At 57.6% G+C, this 22,028-nt stretch overlaps 2 protein-coding genes across 12 annotated transcripts; both read right to left on the bottom strand.

The window, feature by feature from the left end:
* Positions 1-747: 747 nt before the first annotated feature.
* On the bottom strand, positions 748-10,477 carry QARS1 (glutaminyl-tRNA synthetase 1). The gene is made up of 24 exons (XM_069562391.1): positions 8,072-10,477; positions 7,780-7,927; positions 7,301-7,410; positions 7,083-7,158; positions 6,809-6,873; positions 6,206-6,259; positions 6,020-6,080; positions 5,608-5,679; positions 4,630-4,715; positions 4,373-4,459; positions 3,831-3,930; positions 3,638-3,716; positions 3,454-3,562; positions 3,224-3,354; positions 3,025-3,117; positions 2,775-2,912; positions 2,600-2,687; positions 2,367-2,510; positions 2,149-2,253; positions 1,890-1,982; positions 1,648-1,775; positions 1,488-1,554; positions 1,285-1,410; positions 748-886 (listed from the first exon to the last, which is right to left on the bottom strand). Exons 1-24 carry the CDS (start codon positions 8,186-8,188, stop codon positions 836-838), a joined length of 2,328 nt encoding a protein of 775 aa, XP_069418492.1. The 5' UTR covers positions 8,189-10,477; the 3' UTR covers positions 748-835.
* On the bottom strand, positions 10,477-22,024 carry USP19 (ubiquitin specific peptidase 19). 11 transcript variants are annotated; one of them, XR_011250993.1, is made up of 27 exons: positions 21,701-22,024; positions 19,934-20,193; positions 19,626-19,664; positions 19,315-19,443; positions 19,096-19,229; positions 18,713-19,015; positions 18,376-18,592; positions 18,091-18,247; positions 17,932-18,003; positions 17,712-17,827; positions 17,390-17,610; positions 17,111-17,306; positions 16,901-17,034; positions 16,633-16,791; positions 16,438-16,548; positions 15,878-15,988; positions 15,693-15,794; positions 14,836-14,976; positions 14,620-14,738; positions 14,284-14,421; positions 13,875-14,188; positions 13,665-13,775; positions 13,357-13,573; positions 13,123-13,275; positions 12,870-13,026; positions 12,607-12,785; positions 10,477-10,977 (listed from the first exon to the last, which is right to left on the bottom strand). XR_011250993.1 is itself a non-coding variant. In XM_069562382.1 (27 exons), the coding sequence occupies exons 2-27, from the start codon at positions 20,055-20,057 to the stop codon at positions 11,400-11,402; spliced, it is 4,086 nt and encodes a 1,361-aa protein (XP_069418483.1). In that variant the 5' UTR covers positions 20,058-20,193; positions 21,701-22,024; the 3' UTR covers positions 10,477-11,399. The 11 variants fall into 11 exon arrangements, 8 of the variants coding, with proteins under 8 accessions (XP_069418483.1, XP_069418488.1, XP_069418485.1 ...); XR_011250995.1 differs by having other exon boundaries at positions 17,390-17,604; XM_069562382.1 differs by having other exon boundaries at positions 10,477-11,627; positions 12,866-13,026.
* Between the last annotated feature and the right edge of the window lie 4 nt (positions 22,025-22,028).

Here is a 22,028-nt window from a genome sequence, read left to right as displayed (position 1 = left end):
ATCTGCTGTTATCCTAATTGAACCTTCCGCAGCCCAGTCCACCTTAAAGCGGGCCTCGGGTAGCCTGGTGTTTGTATACAGGGAAAATGTGGAGGGTGTTAAAGCTGCAGGCACATGAGGACTCACCAGTAGCCCACACTGCCCTAGAGGGGAACAGACTGCCATATACTCTTTCTTAAAAAGGCCTCTGGACCTTTGCACTTGTTCCTCCTTCCTGGCAAACCCCTAGTCCTTTGGGGTTCCCCTCAGGAGGTACCTCCTGAGAATAGTCTTAAGGCTCAGGCTGGATCAGGAACCCCGGATCAGCCTTACACAGGCGCCAGGGCCACATCTGCACAATGCCTGATCACCCTCTGTCTCCCCAACTAGATGGTGGACTTAGAAGGCCACCACACAGGTCTTCCTCATTCTGCTGTGCCTGGCACATAGTAGGTGCTCAACAGTTTTGGATGATTGGACTAGGAGCCAGGCCTCTCCATCTGCCTAGGCATGCAGGCAGACACAGACCTTCTAGGTTCCTCTGACACTGGGCTTCCAATGGTGCAGCAGCATCCAGGACCCAGCGTTTCCTCAGACTAGGTGCAGAACGTACCCAGTCAGGCCCAGGCCTCCCCTGGACCACCACCAAGTGCTCCGGTGATTTCAAAGCTGTCAGTACTGCTCTGCTTGCAGTACACCTTCCCTCCGCCCCACGGCATGACTCTAAGGCCCTCAGGTGCTAGGAGAGCAGAGAGAGAATACACAGACTCCAGGGGATTTAGCTGTTCTTTATTGACATGGAGTCTGGGTACCCCTAGCCTCCAAAAGGATGAGGTAGGTCCACAGGACTTGCAGTTCACACTTTTCCTGGGTCCTCCTTCAGTGTGACGGTTCGGTTGAAGACAAGCTGGAGGACAGAGGGGCAAGAATGACCACCAAGCCCAAACCAGGCCAGGAGGCCTGGGTGAGTCTCACCAGACACCCCACTCCAACCCTCACTTCATCCCAGAGGAGCTGAGCACCAAAGAACTCTAGTTCTCAACAACTTTTTGACTTTGGTTAAAGGACTGGCTGGCTCTGGCTCTTCATTTTATAAGAGTTATAACAATCCCTATGCCAGCCTCCTACCTTGAGGAATAAGTAAGGAAGGGTTCATAGAAAATGTTGTACATAGCCTTAACCTCTGAGCCTATTTCCTCCTCAGTGGAACATGGATCCCACTGCAGGTGGGGATGATTAAGTAAGGAAATGTCAGCATAGTGGCGGCTACCACCAGCATTGTGATAGAAAGGTAGATTCAAGCACCTGTCCCTGGTTGCTGTCTGGATCCACGGAAAAGTAACCAAGGCGCTCAAATTGGAACTTGTCGAAGGGCTTTGCCAGGGCCACAGAACAGTCCACTAACGCAGCCTCCACCACTTGTAGCGAGGCCTGTGGGCAGAGAACTCAGGTGGCTATCGAGCCAGAAAGGAGGCCCACCACCCTCACCCCATACCCCATGAGCCTACCTGGTTCAGGTCACTTAAGAATCCACCGGGCACCTCAGCAGGATCCTCGGGGTTCTTGTGCTGAAATCTGTAGCCAAAGTAAAGGTCAGACTGCGCTGGGCAGCCACAGCAAGCAATGCCCATCTCATAACCTGCCCCAACCCCAGCTCTGTTCACTCACAGTCGCTCGTAGAGGCGGATCTCACATGTCAGAGGCTGTGATACCCAGTGAATAAATGCCTTGGGCTTTTCACCAGCATCTGCGTGCCTGCAGGTCACCTTGAGGCTTTCCACACAGCCACTGGGGCCCTGGGAAGTCATGGGGCCTGCAATCAGACTTGGACCCCACTACCAGGACTGCAGGCTGCACCAGATCCTCACCCCAGCAGGCACTGCAGCAGGAAGCCTGCAGCTGGCTCTCACCTTGACAACATGCTGCAGCTCGATGACGTAGCCTGTATGCCTCAGGCCCACGGGCTGGCCCCATGCCAGGCGCTTATAGCCTGGCTCTGGCTCCTAGAAGTAGGAAGGTGGAGAAACACAAGAGGCTACAAGGGCCAGGCAGGTACAAGAGGCTTCTTCCACCCCTATGTCTAGCAGAGGTTGATTTGAAGAAGGGATGATGGGCCCTCAGGACTGAGCTCAGGAGCAAACCGGACCCTTCATCCCACCCCCAATTCACCTCTTTGAAGTCCGTCCTTTCAATGAAGACATTGGATCCAAAGGGAACCTGATGGAAGCCCTTGGTCTCATCAGCTGGGAAGTTGGGCACCTGGATGTCCAAGGCCTGGAGCAGGAGAAGTGTCTGAGTCACACTAGGCACTGGGATTCCCACACCCAAATCCAGGTGCACACCCCCTGCCGCTCCCCCAACACACACACACCTTGAAGGAGACTTACCTTGGCAGCAGGAAAATTGGTGATGACCACCTGTAATGGCTCCAGCACAGCCATGGCCCGAGGGGCCGTGTCATTCAGCACATCACGCACACAGGCTTCTAGCAGATGTGGTTCCATTGTGGTCTGTGCCACTGTCACTCCCACCTAGCAGGAAAGGTCAGCTTCAGTCGCAGCCATAACCACACACTGCTGTGCTCAGCCCCCAGCTGCCCACCCAAACCACTGGGCTATACCCGAGCACAGAAGTTGTTGATGGCCTCGGGCGGAAAGCCCCGGCGTCGTAAGGCTGTGAGCGTGAAGAGCCGGGGATCATCCCAATCCCTGTGGGCAAGGAGGGGATGAGAAGGCCGTTGGCAGCACATGCTACTAGTGCCGCCAACCTTCGATAAGCCAAAAAGCCACACGTACCGCACAGCGCCAGCTGCCACAAGCTGGAGAATCTTCCTCTTGGAGACGACAGCATAGTGCAGATTGAGGCGGCCGTACTCCCACTGCACGGGACAGTAGACATCCAGCGCGTTGCACAGCCAGAAGTAGGAGGAGCGTCTGCGGTGGGAGGGCAGAGTCAGGGCTGGCCACCTCCAACCCGGGACAGACTGCAGGAAGGGCCGCTGGAATCCCACGGGCCCTCCCCTCCCCATGGGCCCAGCTCCCTCACCGGGCCTGGAATTCCTTGGTGCAGAGCGAGTGGGTGATGTGCTCGATGGAGTCACAGAGACAGTGCGTGTAGTCGTAGGTGGGGTAGATGCACCTGCAGGGCACAGACAGTGGGCCCCACCATCCAGCCCCACTCTGCCCGACCCTCGGCCCACCCGCCACCCCACAACTGCGCAAGCCCACCCCGAGCTCACGCTCACCAGGTGTCCCCTGTGCGGTGGTGCGGCGTGTACTTGACGCGGTAGGCCACGGGGTCCATCTTGCCATCCTCCATCACCAGCTTCATCCGCAATGTGGCCTCACCCTCAGCAAACTTGCCCTTGCGCATTGCCTGAGCGGGAACAAGGGTTCTGGCTGCAACTCAGCCTGATGGCATCTCATTCCTAGCATTCTGGCCCACCGAGACCCAACTGCACCCCCAGATCTCCACCTCAAAGAGCAGCAGCGACTCCTCTGTGGGACGGTCTCTCCAGGGTGAGGGCAGTGTGTTGTGGCCTTTGAGCTCCTCTCCTCGCTGGTGGCACACATAGGCCTGACCCCTATGAGGAAGGGGTGTGAATGCCCGGCATGACTGTACCCTGGTCAGCCTGTCTGGCTCCATACCGTGGCCTCACCTGCAGATAAGCTCCACAGCCCAGGCATACAGCTGGTCAAAATAATCGGAGGCATATGTCACCTTGTAAGGGGTGTAACCTGGGGGACAATGGGACAGTATTAGCAACCAGTCAGGAGCACCCAATGGCAGGCTGTGGCCTGGGGAGAGGCCCATGGATAATCAGTTCGGCCCAGGCCCTCCCCAGCCCATACCCAGCCAGGCCACCATGTCGTAGATGGCAGTGAAGAACTTTGCTTCCTCTTTCTCAGGGTTGGTGTCATCAAAGCGCAGGAAACAGATCCCATTGTTGGCCTAGGAGAATTGCAGTATCTGTGAGCTCCTGTTATCATCAGCTCCTACAATCCAGCTCATCAAACTGGGAGCTTCTCAGAGCTCACCCATGTCAGAATTAAAAATATCTTTTCACTCACCTTCCTGTATCTAAATGCCCTAAAAAAGGCATCTTATACTAATGTGAGATACAACATACTCTCATCCTAACTCCGAGAAGCAGCACTGGGAATTTCCCCAGATTTGAACTTACTGCCTCACCAAGATCTTTTTCTCAATGAGCCCAATTGGGTGGATTCTGAGGTATCTGTCACACATTTCTAGGTATCCCCTTCAAGGCCTCTTTCTGCTCTGGGACACTTTATGGGAGCAGCAAGAAAAGTAGGGACAGACACCCCTCTGGTACCTGCTCATGGGAGCAGCAAGCGGTCAGCCTGCTTGCCAGATCCCCAGACACACTCACCTTGGCATAGCCAAAATTGAAATTGATTGCTTTGGCATGTCCAATGTGCAGGATTCCATTGGGCTCTGGCGGGAACCGGGTACGAACCTGAGATTAGGGGAATGGGCGCAGAGGAAGCAGGTGAGACCTCAGACTACACTAAAGGATGACCCTTCCTAGGGAGACCATCATGACAGGTAAGGTGGAGTAGCATGTAGGCAGCCCAAACCGCAGGCAAGTCACGATGGCATAGCTTGCCTGCCAATACTGCCACTCACCTGTCCTCCAGTGATCTCCAGGTGCTGCTTTAGTAGATCCATGGTATGAGGAGTGGTCACATAGCCCGGGGTCTTGTAGTTCTCACCTGCCAGGGCCAGAACAAGCCTGATGACACCAGGCTACAGCCCAGGGCTTCCAACCCCAGGGACGTGGCTATAAGAATTGCTACTAAGACCCAGCCCTCCACAAGAAAAAGAACCTCTCTTACAATATTGAGAATGTCAACTGGTGAAGCCATATGGAAAATAGTATGGCGGTTCCTCAAAAAACTAAAAAGAGTTGCATATGAATCAACAATCTTACTTGTGGGCATGTATCCAGACAAAACTATTATTTGAAAAGATACACACACCACTACACTCAAAGCATTCAATAGCCTTGTCTTGGTTACATTTAATAGCCTTAACTTGGCTACATTCAATAGCCAAGACATGGAAACAGCCTACATGTCCATCGCCAGATGAATGGATCAAGAGAATGTGGTACATAGATACAATGAAATATAACTCAGCTATCAGAAAGAATGAAATAATGTCATTTGCAGCAACATGGATGGACTTGACGAGACTGTCATACTAAGTGAAGAAAGTCAGAAAAACAAATGCCATATGATACCACTTACACGTGGAATCTAAACACCACCACAAACGAACATACCTATAAAACAGACTCACAGACACAGAGAACAAACATGTGGTTTCCAAAGGAGAAGAGGGGAAAGGGTGAGAGATAATGGGAGTCTGGCATCAGCAATGTAAACTATAATATGTAGGATGACCAAACAACAAGGTCCTATGGGATAGCACAAGGAATTACATTCAACATCCAGTGATAAACCACAATGAGAAAGAATGTGAAAAAGAATAGATAACTGAGTCGGTTTGTTGTACAGCAGAAATTACACATTATAAACCAACTATACTTCAATAAAATTGAAAAGATCCAGCCCTCCATAGAGTTTCAATCTGCCTGCTCACCAGGTTTGTGGAACTTCAGTGCCTCGCCTCGGAGCTGCTCCATCAGAGACAGGGTCTGAACAACAGCCTCGCCTGCAGAGAAGAACCAAGGAAAATTTAATTCTCTGGATACAGCTATCACATCCAGCCCAAGGAGGTGCCTGTCAATAGTATCCATATCCTATAACCAGAACAGAACCAAGCAGTCCCCTCTTCCTCCAACCCCAGAAACAAGAGATACACAGCCAGAGTTCTCAGGCCTCTGGCTAGTTTCGGAGTAAAGGAAAGGAAGGAAACACCGGAAATTCCAGTCTTGCAGCAGAAGACAGACTTGAGTAAATGACGGCCTGAGGAGACGGGGCTGTAAAGATCCACCGGGTGGAAAACCCAGAAAGCAGGGAGCTGAACACGACAGGAGCCTCAAGCCTCTCACCATTCTCCACCACATCCTTTGCTGTCCTTCGGTCTGTCTCTCCGGGCCGAGCCTTTGCCACCTGAGAGAAGTTCAAAAGATGGTCAAGGTCTTAGGATTACTGGATTCAGATACCCCCTTCCCCAACCTGAAGTTTCACCCTACCCTACCTCATCCCCAGGGACCCCAGACAATGCTCAGTCCCACCTTGGGCTTCTTCTCCAGATCAGTCTCCGTCTTGGGACCCAGAAGATGGAGGACCTGAGCAGAGACCAGAGTCAGAGCTGGGACAGGATGCCACGACTTATCCCACCCACACACCCACCAAAAGGCTCCTGGGCCTATTTACCGGCACCGCCTTGAAAAACCTACCTAGCCCATCCCACCTCTGCTCTTCACATGTTTCTGTGGCCTCAAATACTCTTTCCCTCCTGAGGGTCCAATTAGGCTCAGGTAACACAAACAGCCATTTACACAGAGGAACTGTGGGCCCAGCATCGAGGTAAGCCATCTACCTCAGCCATCACCCTCCTGTGATTCTCTGCCAGCATCCTGAGATGAAGGCCACATCACCCCTATTTACAAGATGAGGAAACTGAGGTTCAGAGTAAAGCAACTCACCCCAAATTAGGCATAACCCAGGGGCCCGAGTCTTTGATTGTTCGCCAGATGCTCCTCCCTCTACCCTAGGCACTACTATCCACCATGAAAACAGAAATAGGCTCTCTTGCCCTCCCAGCCCCGTGTACCCCTCAGTGGACTCGACATTCTGGCAGGGCCTTTGCCTGCTTCAGCTCAAGAGGCACCCACCTGCATGTCTACTTCATGCTTGATCATTTTGCCATCAGCCCACCTGAGTGCAGCCCGAGCCTCTCCTAGAAACAAGGATAGAAGGAGATGCAAAAAGGCAAAGCAGGGCATTTCCCACCCGCTTTCCCAAGAAAAGGGCCCGGCTGACCTCAGAAACCAGAGCGAGACCACTTCTAAGGTGCTCCTATTCCTCCTCCCACCCCCCTCTCACTCATCCCCAGAAGAAAAGGCATGTCCCGCAAGAACACAGTCCCTTGCCCCAGGCCCTGCTCACCCATCAGCAGCCCCATGTTGAAATGGTAACGCTCTACCAGGAGCTTGGCTCGGTGGCGATTTATGGCAGCCTCCACCTACAGAAAGCCAAACCGTGTGGTTCAGAAATGCTCCGGGAACCCACACTCTCACCCTGGGGTCTCCCTGATTGGAAAAGTTGAGCCACTTCTGTTCAGGGTCAGTCCTAAGGAGGCAACTGACGGCTGGGGAAAGACTCACGGCCTCTTCAATCTGTTCTGGGGTCACCACAACACCCACACCGCATTCCTGCTCAAAATCCTCAGTATTGATGGGATCCAAGGGATGACTCTGCACATACTCAAGGGCAGCTGAAAAAGAAGAGTGGACCAATTTATGGCATCTCAGCTCCAAGAAATAGGAAGACAGGACCCTAATCCATCCAGAAAACCCCAATAAATTTGGCTTCTGGGAAATTAAGTCGTGCCCCTCTAGAGAAGCTCTGAGGCCTCAGGAAAGAAGCGTGTGTTCTGAGGGAAGTTCCTCATCAGACCTAGGTTTCTTTAAGTCAGTCTCACCGGAGGTGGCCCTCTCCATCTGTCAGTGCCAGGGCCTGGGTTTAGAGGGGAAGGCAGAACTAGTAATCTAGAGCGACACCGAGGGACTTCTCAGAAGGGACAGAAAGAGGTCTGGGCTGAGAGAAGTTTGAGTTGGAAGCGCAGGTCAGGGAGGGGTCTCACCGCTCAGCTGGGTCTCAGTGTGGATCTTCCTACTGGCTATGTAGCTCACGAGGAAAGAAAGGCGCCGGGGATCCCGGAGTCGGGAGGCCAAGCCGTAGAGCAGGGTCCCGGTAGCCTTGTCGATGGAAGAGCCCAGAGTCTGCTGCGCCTGGGGTCAGAGGGGTCAGAGATAAGCCCCACGCCCAGTAAGAAAAGCCTGGGCAAGACAAGGTGGGCTGCTTGGGCTTGGGACCCGACCCGGCACTGCGCTGGGGCACAATCGGCAGCCGGGACCAGGGACTTAGGTTCGCACCTGGGTAGCCGCCTCGCGTAGCTGCGCGCTCAGAACCGTGTTCTTGAGCGTTTCGCGGGCCTTCTGCTCGCTCAGGCCGAGGCCAGTGAAGAGCGACAAGGAGTCCAGAGCCGCCATTGCTGGGACGCCGGAAACCGAAAGAAAACTTTGGGGCCAATCTGCACGTTGGCATTAGCCCACGGACCAATAGGAAAGCGATACTGTCAGGGAGAGCCAATAATCTCCTTCCTTGGCGGGAGGGGGTGGGGCTGTCTAGGGTTATTAGCTCCATTTAAAGGGCAGAGGGCGCCTTTCCGGGCGCTTCACTTCCGCCTTCGTGCTGCGGGTCCCCAGAAAGGGTAGTGGCGACCGGACGTTTAGGAGGTGCTTTGCCGCGGATCAGGAAACAAACATAGACATGGCCCTTTGCTCTTCGACTTTTCCTTTTCAGCCCTGGAACCCTCGGGACCATCCCAGTTCTGTTCTTGGGACTATGTGAGTCCCTATCATCTTTCTGATGTCACAGCTTTGGAGTTGTCATGGAAACAGTTGAACAAAATGAAGCCCGGGAAATCCTGTCAAAGACTCCAGAGAATGTCTGAAATGGCCCATATGATGGGCCCCAGTAGTCTGACACTTCACTTCTTGAGCACCCAGCTGGGCACACACCTGGCTGGGAGGCACCTCAAAAAGTTTTGTGATGATTTGGTTTAAAATCCCCTGGGAATTCCCTGGTGATCCAATGGTTAGGACTCTGCAGCTCACTGGTGAAGGCCTGGGTTTTCGTCCCTGGTCGGGGAACTAAGATCCCACAAACCACACAGTGTGGCGAAAAACAACCACCACCTGTCATACTTAGCACCCTTACCAAAGCATGCATGTCAGGAGAACCACAAGATCAGAGCTTGAAATTCATATTTAGGTGTTGGACAGGATGTTTCATCAAAGCTGAGATAAGGTGGGACAGAGGAGGAAACAAGAATAGGCTGATAATGCAGAAGCAGCAGTGGCCACAGTGCTGAGGCTCACAGAAGCCTTGTGCAGAGGCCCGGCCCAGGGAACTGTCATGGGGCAGGCTCAGCAGCAGCAGAGCTATGGTCAGAGGTGGACAGAGCCTCGAGCAGTGCATCCAGCACATGCAGACCCCCAGGGTCCAGACACTTGGGGCTGCACCCAGTGAAGGCCCAGGACAATCCTGTTGCAGCCCACACCTAGCAGACCCTCCCTCCAGCAGTGTGTCAGTACCAACACCCAGCTTGGCAATTCCACCACTACTGCAGGGCCTCACACCCAGCTCTCCAGGCCCCTCTCCATAACCAGTAACCCCACATGGTCCTTGTGCTATCATTCCAATAGAAAATAACCAACTCTGGTCACTAGGTTAGCTTTCTCCAGGAGCTCCTGCTCACTACCACCCCTAACTCCAGCCAAGGCTGAGGGCTACTAGCAGGGCCCACATGCTGAGCTTATCATATATATAACACTGACCCCTCAGGCTTGGGGGCAGGGATGGACCACTGCGGTTGCAGGGCCCTGCCCCACCCTTCCCTGCCTTACACTCTTTCTGGCTCGCTTGAACACCTGCCTATGACTACTGTGTTGCTCCCCATCCCCCTCCAGCTGGAGTTACCCACTCCTAACCCTGTGCAGTTGGAGATGGAAGTCTCATGAGACTTGCCCTTGCCTTGCAGTATGTGTGCACAAAGGCAAGTGTGCTGGGACAAGCCTGCTGACCCACTGTGGGCAAACAGCCTGGGATACCTGCCAGAAGCCAAAGTCTCAGGGAATCAAGGGAGGAAATGGCCTGGCAGGGGCCTGCACCCTCCGTTCCACGGGAAGCCAGCCAAGATTAGTTCTGGTCCTCTCTGCCTATCCTTTTGGAGCAGGGCCTCCTTCCCCACAACCCAGTTTTTTTCCTGCTCTATTCTCCCAAGGGATCCAAATGTTTTGCAAACTACAGCAAAGACAGACCTGAGAAAAGGAGGGACTTCCCTCCACCCACATGTCCTTCCTGTTCCCCAATAAGTCCTTCCTGGCCTGCTATCTGGTTGTCAGCCCCAGTGCCTACACCTTTTACTCCATGCTGTCAGCTTCTGGAGTTTCATGGGGTACAGTCCATCCCTTGGGTCTGAGGTACTGATGTTGCCAACCATAGCTGCCTCCAGGCAGGACTCAGAATCAGTGGAATCAAAGGGCAGAAGTCAGGCCCCAAACATCTGCTGGGACTGGGGGCTTGGCTTTATGACCCAAAGGGCCTGAAATGGAACCTCATCATCTTTCCTCAGACCAGAGCACTTTACAGGATCTTTGACACACACTCACACACTCACTCACTCACTCACTCACTCACTCACACACACACACACACACAGCAGATGCTGCAAAGGGGAGGTGGCCACAGGACCTAGTGTATCACAGTGACTAAGTCTGCTTATTTGTCATTTATTTTTAAAATATATTTAAACAGCAGCAATCACTTCCAAAATGCAAAAAAAAAAAAAATTACAGTTTTTTAGAATAAAATTATAACGTTTATAATGCGAGTGAGAAAGAACCGAAGGTACAACTGAGACTCAAACCACGCAGCACTGGGGGTGGCTGGAGAAGCCAAGGCCCACTGGTTGGGGGTGGGGGTGGGGGTCAAGGTGACAAGAGGTCCCAACCTGCGAGGCTTCCACCCTCAAATCATCCCCCCCAACTCCCCATTGACGAAGCCAGTGTCCTCTAGGTTAGAGAAGGAGAAGCGGCAAAGCGCTGGCCCTCTGGGGGGGAATCCCACAAGCCCAGTCCCCCCACCAGCCAGGGACCTGCTAATCGACCTCCTCCATGTTGCTGTAGGTGGGGGCTGGGCGGTCCACAGGGGGGACGAAGCGTTCAGGGGCTGTCCGCGTGGGGGCCACCTCGGGGGCCTGGCCAGGGCCTAGTCCCTGCAACAGAATATGAGGACAGGGGTTGGGGGCTGCCCAGTATGCCGCCTGGCATCCCGGGGGTGCTGGCTTGGAGCCCTAGCACCCAGGGGAAGGCCCCAAGGCAGGCGCAGACAGCAGCGGCGTTGAGACAGAGAGACGAGATCGGGCCTGAACAGTCTCGCTTTATTAACACTTTAAATACAAGAAGCTGCTTGGGTAGGGCTAAGCCCCAGGTCAAGGGTAGGAGCAGCAGGACAAACGGACAGACAACTGGACGGGATACCCACCCTGGGATGCTCTGCCCCTGCAAGAGCCACAGTCCCAACCCTGTCCCCTCAGAGGAGTCCACTGAGCCCCAAGTCAGTCCCCACCACAGAGGCAAGCGTAGCCTGGCGGGGAAGGTAGGCAGACCAGCTCACAGCAGCTGCCTGCCGATGAGCTCATCTCCAGGGGCTCTGGGATACCAGAGGATAGAACACGTTGAGCACAAGGGCCACCAAAGCTGCCACGGTGCCCAGAACAAAGTATCGGAGACAGCCCTCGTCTGGTGTGGTAGGGCCACGTGGCGGGGGGCCCACCCAGTCTTGGGGCCCCCAGGGACCCAGAGGCGCAGGCCCCTCGGGTACTGGCTCCTCCTCGGCCTCCAGCTCCTGCCAAATCCGGGAAGCCTACGGTGTGCGGAAACGGCCATCAGCGCCCAGGGCAGGGGAGAGTGGGGAGGGAGACCCAGTGTCCCTAAGACCCCTGGCCACAACAGTCCCACCCAAGGTAACTGGCGCTAACCCCCTACATCCCAGGTCAGGCGGCACAGAGGGCAAGCAGGAGCCAAGTGGGTCACTCGCCAGGTTGTTGAGACTGAGAGCACCATGACAGGTGAACCCTGACAGCACTGTGGCCTCAGGACACCCCGCAGTGGACATGCAGCTTCCCCGCTGGGGTGCAGTTAGAGTTGGGGGTTAGCCAGTCAGTGTTTTAGCCCAGGCTTCCCACAGACGAGACTGGCTCATGGAGGACATAACTGCCAACCCCAGAGTCATCTCCTGGCTCCCTCCCACCCACGTACAGATCCTGATCACGGTCTCAGAGTCTGCGCATAGAGAGCTCAAGGGAGAGCAGTGCCAGGAGGAGACTAGTCCAGGAAAGAGTTGGGGCTGTGCCCACCAACCAGGCCTGGGACCCACATCAGCAAGAGCGACAGAAGATTGTGAAAGCCCAGCAGGAACAGATGCCCACCTCAGAGACGGGGACGGCCACACAAGGCTACGGCCTGCTGGCACAGCCCTGGCCTGAATGCATGTCAGACCTCAGGGACAGTCATGAGGGAGGGTCTGTGGGCCACCGTGTGGGGAGCAGCAGAGGGAAAGGTGGGAGTGTCAGGTACAGTCCATCCACAGCCTGGTGAAGTCTGTAGCAGCTCCTGGTCTGTATCTGATGCACACGCCAGTGGCCACGTGTTGGTGCGTATGTGCCTAAGTGTCCCTCCAGCCGGTAATGGCTCTGGCTAAGGCTATGATGTAAGGGAACCCCATCTGCGGCTTAAAAAGCCCAGGGCTTTAGGGGCTGAAGGAGAAGAAGCTGTGCTCTACGCGACCCCCCACCCCAACATCTGAGAGTTGGGCGCCCCTGTGAAGCCTCCCTGTGCCTCACCTGGCTGGCAGCTGACTCAGCTGCAGGGCCTAGGTCAGGGTGGTGCTCAGAGTGACCTGCCCGGGGGGCCCTCTCCACGGGAGAGTTCCGCCGGCGGTAGAAGAGGACATAGGCGTAACGCGTCACCACCTGGCTCTCGTCTACCGTTGTCACCGTGCTGTCATCAAACAGGCGCCAGCCTACGGCAAGGCGAGGAGAGTGTGAACAGGAACTGCGCCACCACCCCTCCCGTCCGTCCTGTCGGCGCGTGTGCCCTCACCCACGTCGCTGCGCTGGCTGCTGCGGTCGTTGGGTAGGCGTGCACAGGCAGTGTAGTGGCCGCCGATCATGCCCCCGTAGTGGTTGATGACGGCGTACAGGTCGTAGCTGGGCAGCTGCTCCTCTTTCTGACCGATACAGAACTTGCCCAGGTCCAGGTTCCTGCGGAGCCGGCCCGAGAGCGGTCAGCTGGTCAGCAGGTGCCCCTCCCCGCCGCCGCCACCAGCCCTGACTGCAGGCAGCAGAGCCCTGGCTCACCGGACGGGGAACTCCACCAGGTCGTTGATCTTGTCACGCCAGATAAAGCTGCGAAAGGAGAAGCGCTTGAGCTGCACGATGAGCACGTTGGGCAGGCGCCACAGCAGCAGCTGCTTGGAGGCCTCGCGGTGCTGTTTGCACTGCGGGCAGTACCTGTGGGGGGATGGGGCATGGTCAGGGGCAGCAGAGCGCCCAGCGCCCCCGCCCCCCACCTGCCGGCCATCCTGGCCTCACCAAGCCTCCTCCGGTGCCAACACCTCCGGCCGTGTGAAGAGGTTGAGGCACTGGTCCAGCGTGAAGTGGCCAGCACGGGCAGCCTCGCCAGCAGACCCAGGGTCCTCAGCGCACTCCAGCTCCTTGGAGGCCACCAGCACGAACTCCTGCAGGCGCTCGTTGTTGCGCCAGACCAGGGCCAGGCTGCAGTCGTCCCCCAGCTCCAGTGGGACGTCTCCTAGAAACGGGCAAGGAGGGGAGTCATGCAGCTGTGGAGAGCCGCCAGCCCAATCCACGCCAGGGCTTCCCCGCCTGACGGCCTCAGACACCTTTGTCCTCTAGCCGCTGCTCTCGGTTCGATGCATCAATTCTGTAGATGAAGAACTGGGGAGTGTGGGCACTCAGGGCTTCACTTGGGTGTTGGTACCCGGGCACAGCAGCTGAGAAAGGACACGATAATCGGAGCTCTCCTGTCTACCAGGGCCTGACCCAGCTCTCCCCTACCTTCCCTACCCCAGAGCCTTTCAGCAGACTTTTACCTTCAGGCCGGGACACCCTCTCACCAACAGTCAAGGCGCCAACTTCAATGGGCCCACCGGCCACCATCTCAGAAGAAATGCCGCTGGTACTGGGTACAGGGCCCCGATCAGGGGATGCCCATGCCCGGGAGGCCCCCGTGTCCCCCTCAGCCACAGGGGTCACCAACTGGAGCTCTGGTGGCTGAATGGGGTCCCTGTCACTGTCCCCGGCCTCCAGGGAGCTAGTGGAGAGTAGCGTGGTGCAGCCAGGGCCCTGGGACTCCAAGGCCATGCGGCCGGGCTGGAAGGGCGGCTGGAACACACTCACAGAGTACCTGGCGACGGGCCGCAAAAGCCAGTAAGAATCCAGACCAGCATGGCCGGCGCCTCTGCCTTCCACCCCACCTTAACCCAGCCCCTGGGCACTTACCGGGCATAGCCCTCTAGCAGCTGAGCAAGACGGGCGTAGGTGAGGCGTGAGGCAGGGACACTGACCAAGAAGGGGTAGCCGATGTTCTCGGGGCGGCAGAGGCCCTTGTGGTCAGGCCAGTGGGTTTTCTGACAGAGCCTGGAAGGAAAGTGGAGGGAAGAAGGGGGCTTCAGCCCAACCTCTGCACCAGGGCCAGCCCAGCTTCCCCAGGGGTCTGGGAGAGTGACAGCAGATGGGGGCAGGTAGAGAACTTAAGACACCCCGGCTTTACGTGAAGAAGAGGGAGGGTGGCAGGTGGAAGCATGAGTAGGGACGGGGCAACACGGGAGTCCTCACTGGTTGCAGTAGCCCACGCGGTAGCACCGGGTACAGCGCTTCAGCTTCTCATCCTCTGACTGCTGCTTCCGCTGGCAGGCTGCACACTTGGAGATGGGAATGCTGGGCACCTGGGGACGCTAGGGTGGGTGGCCTGGTTCAGCAAGGGCAGGCGGGACAGGAAGGCTGTCCCCGCCCCCACCAGGACCTTGGGTCAGCAGGGTGGCCCCTACTCACCTGTTGTACCTCTAACACTACCACGCGCTCCTTGGCCAACTCTGGGGATAGCAACTCGAAGCAGAGGAGTGTGTCGGACGGGGACACGGTGTCCAGTGAGTGGGAGGGCAGGAACACACGGTGGAAGCGATTCTTAATCACCTGGGGACAGAGAACACACAGATCTGATGTGAGGACGAGCACTTCCCCTAGCCCTGCTCCAAACCACAACAAGATCTGGCCTTGATCTTGGGTCAGTGAGGACTTGTCAGGGGTAAGAAATATGTGCCTCCACTGGCAGCAGCCTTAGTGCCCAATGGAGTAAGGAGCCTGGTGCATAAAGAGAATGAAAAACCAGGATTAGGACAGCTATGAACCATACCAGCTCTCCACACCAAGGGCCTCAACCCTGCTGTCACCCCAGTGGGCCCTGTGGAGACTGCAACGTGGTTACTCTGGAGGGGCCACCTTCCAAGAAGTGTGCCCCATCCTCTGCCCCGCTGAGGAACAGGACACTGCCAGGCAGCAGCAACACAGATTGGGGAAAACAGGAGGGAGAAGCACGATGCAGAAGAACCAGAGCTGGGGGATGGCTAGTCCTGTGGCCCAAGCTCCTTAGCTGAAGAAGAGCAGCGGGGGGCCAACACCAAGAGGGGAAATATATCCAGATGATGGCAGGGAACTGAGGGCACCTCAGGTGCATCGCCCAAGTGTCTGGTTCCAACCACGCCTCACCCCGCAGCACCCCACCTATCTGTGCAATCACAGGCACGTCTGAGCGGACACATACAGATGCTAACAACTGCACACACGTATCTGCATGCTGCGAACACAGACACACATCCCTGTGCGTAAAGGGCAGGGAAGGACAGACACACCTCCGCCAGACGCAGGTTCTCAGGCTTCACATGGACACTCTGAGATAGGGAGTCCAACACTTCGCTCGCACTGGAGTTCTCCTTGCTGACGCTCACCAGAAACTGTGGTGACAAGAGGAGAGAGTCCGTGGGGGAGGGAGGCCAGGGTCTAGGCCATAGCCCGGAAGTACGGGCCAAGTTCTCACCTTGATGGGCTTGCTGTGGGGCTCCCGGGCGAAATAGAAGACAGGGAGAACCTTTTGCTTCTGGGGCAAGGGCACCGGCAGGTACAGGAATGGGTCAAAAGTGATGGAGACCTGCAAATGCACAGGTGCCACTGGGTGGCCACAAAGGGAGTGGGGGGCAGGCTGCTGGTGCTCAAAGCGCCCGATCCAGGCCCGGGGACGGCTCTCAGGCCTCACCGCCCAGCCTCAGGCTGAGAAGGCTGGATGGACCAGGAGAACCGGAAGGAGAGAAAAATCCGTTTCTGACGCTCAAGGCCTGCTCCACCAGGCCCCTCCCACGTGCCTTTCCAATTTTTCCCATGCCCACTCCATCTCAGGTCACCCAAAGAGCGCTTTCCCTTCAGTCAGGAAGCCCTCGCAGCCTGACCTCTGCAGCCCACAGGGCCTCAGGCCTCCCCCAAGCTTCTTTGTCCAAATTGTGCCCTGCAGCACCTAAAGGTACCTGTGCCTCTGAGCCCACTCTGAGTAGGCTAACCAGGACAAGCTAGGGGGTGTCTTTCTTTCTAGGGAGCCTGTCACACCTTTGCACACACGGGGCACACCAGCTTCGACTTGTACTGGCCCTGAAACAGGTCCACGATGAAGGAGTCATTCCGCATCTTGTGCCGCTGCCAGGCTTCCTCAGCCACCACCTGAGGAGCAGAGTGGTGAGGGCCGATGAGGTCCGGGGGCCGGGACGGACAGGACACAGGCGCGCCTCCGCCCCCAACTCTGACCTCATCAGGCCGCCCATCTGAGTCCACGGTCTCCGTGTAGGGCTTATTCTGAATGCGGTTCAGGTCCTCGTGCAGCCCATCCAGCAGGAAAGCCATGAACTCCTGGGCATCGTGCTGGGCGTAGCCTGTGAACTGGCTGGCCTTGCTTGCCACGATGGCCTGGATACAGGGGCAAGGTGTGAGCCCGGAGCCCCAGCACCCACCGTGCTCCCGGCTGGCTGGCCCTCCCCACCCTCTCCAGCCAAGGGGAGGAGTGGCCACAAATCACCTTTAACTTGGAGGGCTGGAAGGCATGGTGGGTGCCCTTCCACAGCGCCCGGAGCAGCACAGCAAAGCCGATGGCCAGACGCCCACCAGTCCCCAGCGGGTTGTTGTAGTTGATCTCAGCCTCGAAGGAGCGGTCTAGGGACAGCAGCCCAGCAGAGACGTGAGCGGGGGCAGGCGTCCCCCGTCCCCGGGCTCCGGGAGCTGCTCTCACCGTGGAAGAAGTCACGCAGCTCCCGCGTGTTGGACAGAGACTGAATGACACTGTTCATGAAGCAGGTGTTGCCTAGGTTGACGAGGCCAGTGAAGCCCGGCAGACACACCTTCTTCTCTTCCTCCTCCTCTTCCTCCACGCTGTCTCCACTCACCGGGCTGTGGGGCATTGGAGGCACCATACATGTGGGCTTGGGCTGTGGGAGCAAGAGAAGCATGAGAGAGCAGCCCTGAGCTCTCCATCCTCCAGCCCTGGCCCTCTGCACACCAAGATTCTCACCGACGCCAGGTGTGGCTCTGACTTTGGGGCTACATGCTCCATGGGGGTGCGGGTGGCCACCCCATCGAGGCCTGTGTCCTCAGATCGAGCCTTGGGTTTCTCCTTCTCCACGGCCCGGGCTTCCTCCTGGCCCGTCAAGGGATGGGGTGTACCTCCCGGTGGGGCTGAATCCAGGGGGGATGGACCTGTCGGCACGGCGACCTTTGCACCACCCACTGCACCTTAAAAAGGGGGAATGGGGGGCTGGTGGTTAGCAGCACGTGGCAGGGGGTGGGGGTCCAGGTCCCAAGGACCAGGCAATGAAGGGAGCTCGTGGGCAGACCTCGTGTAGCCGGGGCCTCCAGACCACCCCAGCGCTGGCTCTGCCGCTTGCGGAGGCAGATGTCGATGCGCGAGGCCGTGAAGCAGAAGGTGCACTGCTCGGGCTCGATCAGGTTCCTGCAGGGGAAGGCTGTGCTCAGGGCCTCCGGTGGCCAGACGGCCCAGGGACGTGGACTGCAGGGCAGCAGGACAGGCACAGGGCGGGGCTGGGCACCACCCACCTGAGCTTCACCTGCCAACGGAAGATGGTGTGGGGTCCGCAGCCCGGGTGCAGTCTCAGGAAGTTTCCGTCCCTGCAGGGGTAGGGCAGGAGAAAGAGCATGAGAAGCACTGCCCTACCTGAAGCACACTGTCTGCCCCGGAGCTGCCCACCCACCCACCTGGTCTGGAAGATAAGCGTGAAGTCCTGCTCACGGAAGAGCACTCGAGAGGTGTCCCTGCGGATTTCCTTCACGTACACGTGCACCACCACTGAGTCCGGCCCCTTCTCATACGAGTCATTCTTGACAAATGCCAGGTTCACCGTGGACTCGGGCTCTATATTGAGACCACAGCTCAGTGCCACTCAGGACAAGTTCCAGCCTGCTCCTATTCTACTCCCTGCCCAGCCACTCACCCACCCAGCAGCTCGAGCTCGGCCTGCCCAACCCCAGCCCCATCTTTACCATCCACCAAGGCCACAGCATCTGCGGCCACTGCCATCTCCTCCTTGGAACGATCGTCCTTCTCGGGGTCTCTGCTTCGGGCCATGGTAGGGGACACTGGGTCGCTCCTGGGGGCTGCTGCCTTCTTTCCTGTCAAAAGTGCTAGATTCTCCTCTGAGCCCAGGAGGCAGGTCTGGGGGGTCAGTGGTGGTACACGGAGCTGTTCCTCAGCCTCAGCCTATTCATGGCGAGATCATGGGCAGGATCAGCCTTGGGTCTGGCAGGCGGCTCCCTCTCCACTGGAGTCCACACCCTTCCCCCTCACCTCCCAACCCCCAAGCAGGCACTCCACTCTCACCTGGGTGGCCGGCTCAGCCAGGAATTGGGGGGCATCACCCTGAGGCCCAGGGCCATCTCTGGCCCCTTCCCCCTCTGGCCCTCTGCGGAGATGCACGGCCCTCTTGGCGCTGGGCCCTGCCTGGGCCCCAGGACCAGCCCCAGCGCCTACCTCACCACGGCCCTGGGCCCGCTTCTGGTTGCGGGCCTCCTGCTTAGCCCGCCGGGGCTCAGGGCCTGGCTCCAGGGCAATGGGAGATGGCTCCTGCCCATTCTCCTGGCACCGCAACCCTGGCACCAACTCCTGGGTCCCTAGAGGTTTCTTCTGCCAGAGATATAGCAGTCAGGCTCTGTCAACTACACTGGGGATCCCTGCCTCTCCCCTCCCACCACTCTGGGACTTACCAGCAGAGAGGGCCACGTAAGCAAAGGCACCTTCTTGGGCAGTGACAGCTGCAGGAGGCCACCTTTGCGAGCCTGCACTTTGGTGCAAGAACTCTCTATCTCGGCATAGAAAACACCACCCCACTGCCGACCATCTGGCAACAGAGTGGAGGAGTCAGCTGGGGCAGGGGATATCAAAGGGCTCACATACACTGCCGGCCTCGGAGCAGAGGGACGTACCTGGGAGCCGCAGCACACAGTCCGTGTCTGTGAAAGCAGCATCAACTTCCTCCAGCCGCACGGGACCGGTTCCCACGCGCAGCTTGACAATCACCTCATCAGCACTCTGCCTCCAATCGAGCCCTAAGTCTATACAGGGAGCAACCAAAAGATTGTGAGGGTCTCGGTGAGCTTCTGGTGAGTATCAGCAGGTACCAGCCACCAGCCCTACTGGAACTGCTCCAGACAAGGGGTATACCCCTGCGGCGCCCACCACCCCTCTCCCACCAACCAAAGCAGTCTAGCATCCAAAAGGCTTACTCTTTACCCACCCTCTTTGGTCTGCTCCTCCCGAGGAGTGAATGCTGACCCTGACAACAAAGGGAAGAACAGGGAAACGAAGATGGACAGGCAGCCTCCGAGACTCGAACACCCCATCAAACACCATGTTGAGGACTTCAGTCAAGTACTACAAACTTCAGAGCTGATGCTGTACCCAGCCTGCCACTGATCCATCTCTCAGCATCAGACGAGGATGGGAGGAAGAACAAAAAGAATCGTCTCCCAACCCCCCCATGTGTATGCTCAATAGGAAGGGAGGAGGAGAAGGCCCCAACGGCTCCAGGAATGCCACTCCCACCTCTCCTAGGATCGCCATCCTTGCTCTCCTGGTTTGCTCGATCCTTCTGCTTTTTCTTACTGGTTGCCTCCTCCAGTCCTGGGGGCCCTCTCCTTGGGCCTGTGGCGCTGGCCCCACCAGACATCTTGAGCCGCTTGGTCGACAGCCAGAGTGCCCCGGGGTCGGCAACGGCGTCTGGGTCAGGGCTACGACGCTTTCTTCCTGGCCCAGCTATCTTGGCAACTCTTTGTGGACAAATTCTCCAGCAAGGAACAGACAGCCTAACGAGAAGGGAGCCAGTGATCACTACCGAGGGCCGGAGTTTGCTCCCTGGTTACACCCAGGGCTCGGCAACCTAGGACATTTCTAACCCTCCAGAGCAGTGTCTCTCCGATACCTGAGGCAGGCGTGGCTATTCCTAAGGGGGAATAAATAATGAACGTAGGAGCAACCACTTCTGGCTGAGCCTCCTAGATGCTGCCACACAGACCCACAAAGAGAGAAGCCTCACTGAGAAGGAGCCAGGTCAGGGCAGCCATGGCCTGGGACCAGGCTCCTTCATCAATCTGGAGATGAGCCATGGCTCCAGCCCACAGGGCTGGCGCTCTGAGCAGGGTGCTCACTTTTCCTTCACTCTCACTGGCTGCTTAGTCACCACCCGAGAAGTAGGAGGTGGAGGAGGAAGCCAGGAAAGGAGGAGACAGACAATTAAACAGCAGGAAGACCAGGCATTGTAGCTGAAAACAGGCCCAGCCCAGGTGCTACCACTGCCCAGGCACGGTCTTCAGGTTAAGGTGCCCCACCTGCCACATGACAGGTTCCACCCTTCTCTGAACCTGGTACTATGCACTGCTTGCTTCTGTTTTCTTTTTTCCCTATGTCTGAAGAGATTCTGCTCGCCAGCTGCTGTCCTATGCTGAGAAGGTCTTGCAAAAGCTAAGGTGAAAAGGGTATTCAGATGTCACACTTCCCTTTCAGCAATATCCCCACCTCAAGGCTACGAGGTAGAGACTGAAACAGACATTATCCCCTTCCTTCCCAGGTCCGCCCCCTCATCAGCTCTGAGCCAGAGACTTCTACCCAGTTTCCCACAAACCCACAAGGGGATTCTGGGCTATTTCTCCACCCAACATAAAGTTCTCAAAACTAAGATGAGGGTGGGGATGAAGAAGGCGTGTATTCAGGACCCCTGGCAGACCCCAGCACGGCCTGAGACAGTGGCAGGACAGATAGTGACCAGTCTGTGTTCCCCAGTGTGAGTGTGTGTGTGGGGATATGTCGGGGGCGGGAAGAGATTCTTCAATGGGTCAGATGTGGGACTGGTGGGCTGGATCTCCAATGACGACAGATCCAGAGTCGACGGATGGACATCCTCCGCCTCTTTGCTCCCAGGCCCCAGCTGAAGGTCGCGTCCCTCCCTTATCCTCTTGGGACGTTGAGGAGGGAAAGGGGCTGCCTAGAGACCCAAGGTAGCCTAATCCGGCCTCGCCGGGTTACTGACCACAGACCAGAGCCCCAGCCGGGCTGCGACCCAGTTCCAGCCTCCGAACCCCGGGCCCACCACCACCTCCTCCAGGAAGCCGCCCTCACTCGCCGCCAGCCCTCTCGGACACGGCCGGCCGCCACAGGCTGAGTGTAACGGCCCCGCCTGCAGCAGTGGGCCCAGCAGGCCGCCGGACTCGAGGGGTGGAGACTGGACGGCCCGTGACCTTGAACAGGCCGCCCCGGGCCCGCGTTGCGGCCTCCCCGCTCCGGCGCGACAGGCGAGCAGCGGCCAGCCCCACTCACCGAGCGAGGCCGCCGCCGCCGCCGCCGCCGCCAGCCCTCTTCGGGCCTTGGCAACCCGCTCTCGGTTCCGGTTCCGGCGTCAGGTCGGTTCCGGTTCCGGCGCGCCCCTCCCCCGTCCCGGCGCCGCCGCTACCACCTCAGCTGCTTGTTTTGTTTCGACTTCCAGTTACGGCCGCGGGTGGCTGCACGCAGGGCCGGTGACGCACATCCGGCGGGAGCGGGCACTCGGCGCCGGGCAGCTCCGGGGGCGGGCCGAGCGGAGGGGGCGGGGCTCCGGTGCCTGGGCCTCGCTGGGGCCCGGCGGGTGGCCGCCTCTACAGACTCCTCC

The sequence above is a fragment of the Ovis canadensis genome, chromosome 19 (assembly GCF_042477335.2).
Source record: "Ovis canadensis isolate MfBH-ARS-UI-01 breed Bighorn chromosome 19, ARS-UI_OviCan_v2, whole genome shotgun sequence".
NCBI lineage: Eukaryota > Metazoa > Chordata > Mammalia > Artiodactyla > Bovidae > Ovis > Ovis canadensis.
This window is presented reverse-complemented; position numbering and strand designations above follow the sequence as displayed.